Source organism: Pteropus alecto, unplaced genomic scaffold (assembly GCF_000325575.1).
Source record: "Pteropus alecto unplaced genomic scaffold, ASM32557v1 scaffold134, whole genome shotgun sequence".
In the NCBI taxonomy this organism is placed as follows: domain Eukaryota; kingdom Metazoa; phylum Chordata; class Mammalia; order Chiroptera; family Pteropodidae; genus Pteropus; species Pteropus alecto.
The window spans coordinates 1765623-1768028 of NW_006436283.1; the positions used below are offsets into that span (position 1 = coordinate 1765623).

The 2406-nt window shown below is 66.8% G+C and overlaps 1 protein-coding gene across 1 annotated transcript in view; it reads right to left on the reverse strand.

Moving 5' to 3' along the window:
- Window positions 1–184, reverse strand: part of RNF213 (ring finger protein 213) — an 87818-nt gene extending 87634 nt beyond the window's left edge. The window contains exon 1 of the mRNA XM_025047104.1: window positions 3–184. Within this exon, the coding sequence (XP_024902872.1) occupies window positions 3–90 (88 nt within the window). The 5' untranslated portion in view covers window positions 91–184. The remainder of the gene's footprint in view (window positions 1–2) is intronic.
- Between the last annotated feature and the right edge of the window lie 2222 nt (window positions 185–2406).

Here is a 2406-nt window from a genome sequence, read left to right on the forward strand (position 1 = left end):
GGGGGCCGCAGAGGGCAGCCTCTGTCCACACTGGCTGCAGAACTTGGGAGCGGCTTCTTTGGAGACATGGCGGCAGGAAGGACACTTCATACCTCGGGGGAAGTGGGGGGGCTCTGGGGTCCCGCCAATCTGGGAGCAACAGTCCCTCCAGTCCCGAGGAGGCAGCGAGCTATATACCAGCCACCTGTCACATGACCACAGCCCTGCGTTAGTTTCATTTTCTGGGAAAGTGAACTTACAGCGGCCCAGAAGGTCCCGCTGCTCAATCGAAACCAGCCCGGGCCCCTCCCCCGCGGCTCACAGCCCAGCCTCATCCCAGGTCCCCCCCCTCCGGCTCTCCCCTGGACTGCGCCCTGAGGCTCCAGCACCCACTTTCCTTTCTGCTGGCCCTCCCCCCACCACCCTGCACACTCCCCCGACCTTCACTGTCCCCACCTGGATGAGACCGGGGAGCCCGGGAGAGTGAGAACGGAGCAGGGGGGTAGGGGAGAGCGTGTCCCCAGCAGAGGCAGAGATACAGCATGTGCAAAACCCTGAGATAAGCCAGGGACTGAGGGTGCCTGCCCTCCGCACGCCCCAGACAAGGAGCCCAGAGACAAAGCCCCTGGCTCACAGCTGACGTGACCATTAGGCAGGCGAAGCCTACAGGACGGGCGCCCTTACCCGGGCCGGCCCCACCACAGCCCCGCCCCAGGACCCCAGCAACCAGCACGGCCGTCGGTCTCACTCAAAGGCTTTCGATGACCCCCACCGCCCAGGCCTCTCTGTCCCTAAGCTGTGTTCCTTCTTTCCAAAGCTCCCCTCAGCACAGAGCAGAGGACTCACAGAGGGCTCAGCGATGGTCACTGACTCCTTAGTTAGTCCGTCGTCTCACCTGCGCCAGAGGCCCAGGGGCAGAAATAATCTCTGCTCATCATCCCTGACTTTCCTCTCCTCGCTTTTCCCAGCCACTGAACCGGCCAGAACTCAGAGTCCAGCCTCCAGCCTCCACCCAGGAAAACCAGGCACCAAAGTCGGTTCGGCGCTGGCGGCACCCCGCCCGAGTTTTGCACTCCCTCATTCTGCGCCCCTCCTGGCTCTCAAGGCTGCCTGGAAAGTTGGGGGACCCTGCGCTCTGGGGGTGCGGTGGTGTGGCAGTGAAATAAAGACATGCGCGTCTTTTCGCAACACTTTTCCGGTTTTGCAGTTAGCGAGAGCGAAGGATTCCGGCTGGAGCCGCCGCCCCAGGTCTGGCCATCCCTCTGGCCATCGGCCAGGCCAAGGCCCTTACCGGGGACTAAGCCCGCGCCCGGCGCTTCCCGGCTCAGGGGCGGCGGCCCTGCGGGGACACAGGTGCCACGGAGGATGCAGGTGCCACACCCCGGCGCGCCCTGCCGGGCCGCCGCGACCCAGACCCAGACCGCGCTGCGGGGCCCCGGACACTGCACCCCCGGGATCCCGACCTGTGGGCCATCCTTGCACCATGTGGCCCGTGCCCTGTACCCACGGGGCCCTGCAGCCCGCACTCAAGCCCCCGCGCCCGGCCGGCGCGCTCGCACCTGCGGCGCCCCGCGCGCCCACGTCGTGCCGCGCGCGCTTTCGTTTCCCGGGCCGGGTCCCGCCCCTCCTCCCGCCCCTCCGAGCGCGCGTGCGCCCCGGCTCTGCGCGCGTGTGGCCGGGGTCCCTCTGCCCGTTGGCGCCCCCCAGTGGACCCGCGCCCGGGCGGTGCCTCCTGTCCGGCCTGGCGCGGGTGAGTGATGCGCACAGCTCCCTGAACCCAGAGCCCAGCACCTTGAATGGTGTCGACCGCCTTGCAGAGCCAGCAGCCATCCAGGGAGTGGCCCGGGGGACACGAGGCGGATCATTTAGCAGAGCTTCAGGCCACTCTGGTGGTGGTCATCAGCCCCATGGCATCGGGACCTGGTGCTGATTAAATGGCCACGGCGACCATGGCGGTGGAGGCTCGCTGCCCACACTTGGGGCTCCTTGGTCACTGATAACCAAGAGGCCACCCACTCCATGCCTCAGTTTCTTCATCTGTGAGCTGGCCGCCCTGCATCCTAGGGCTGCTGGAGGATTTAACAACGACGGCGACGACGACGACGACGACAATAACAACACGGCAAACGCCGGAGTGGCCGGCCCTGAGCGAAGCGCGTGGCCTGTATGCTTATGGGCTCCTCCCTGCTCTCGCGACCAGCACCGCCTGAGCGCTCGTGGGGAGCCTGGCACGGCCCACGTGGTGCTGCAGATGACAGGGTGATCTCGATGCCATCGAAGAAAAGGCTGGCGCCTGCCCCGCCCACCGCTCCGGCGCTCTCCACCTTGCGCACTGGTCAGTCGCACTGTCCCTCCGGCTGCGAACGGCAAGTTCGGCCCCCGTTGGGGTTCCCCTCCCGTGCGCCCGCCCCTTGCACGGTGTCTCCT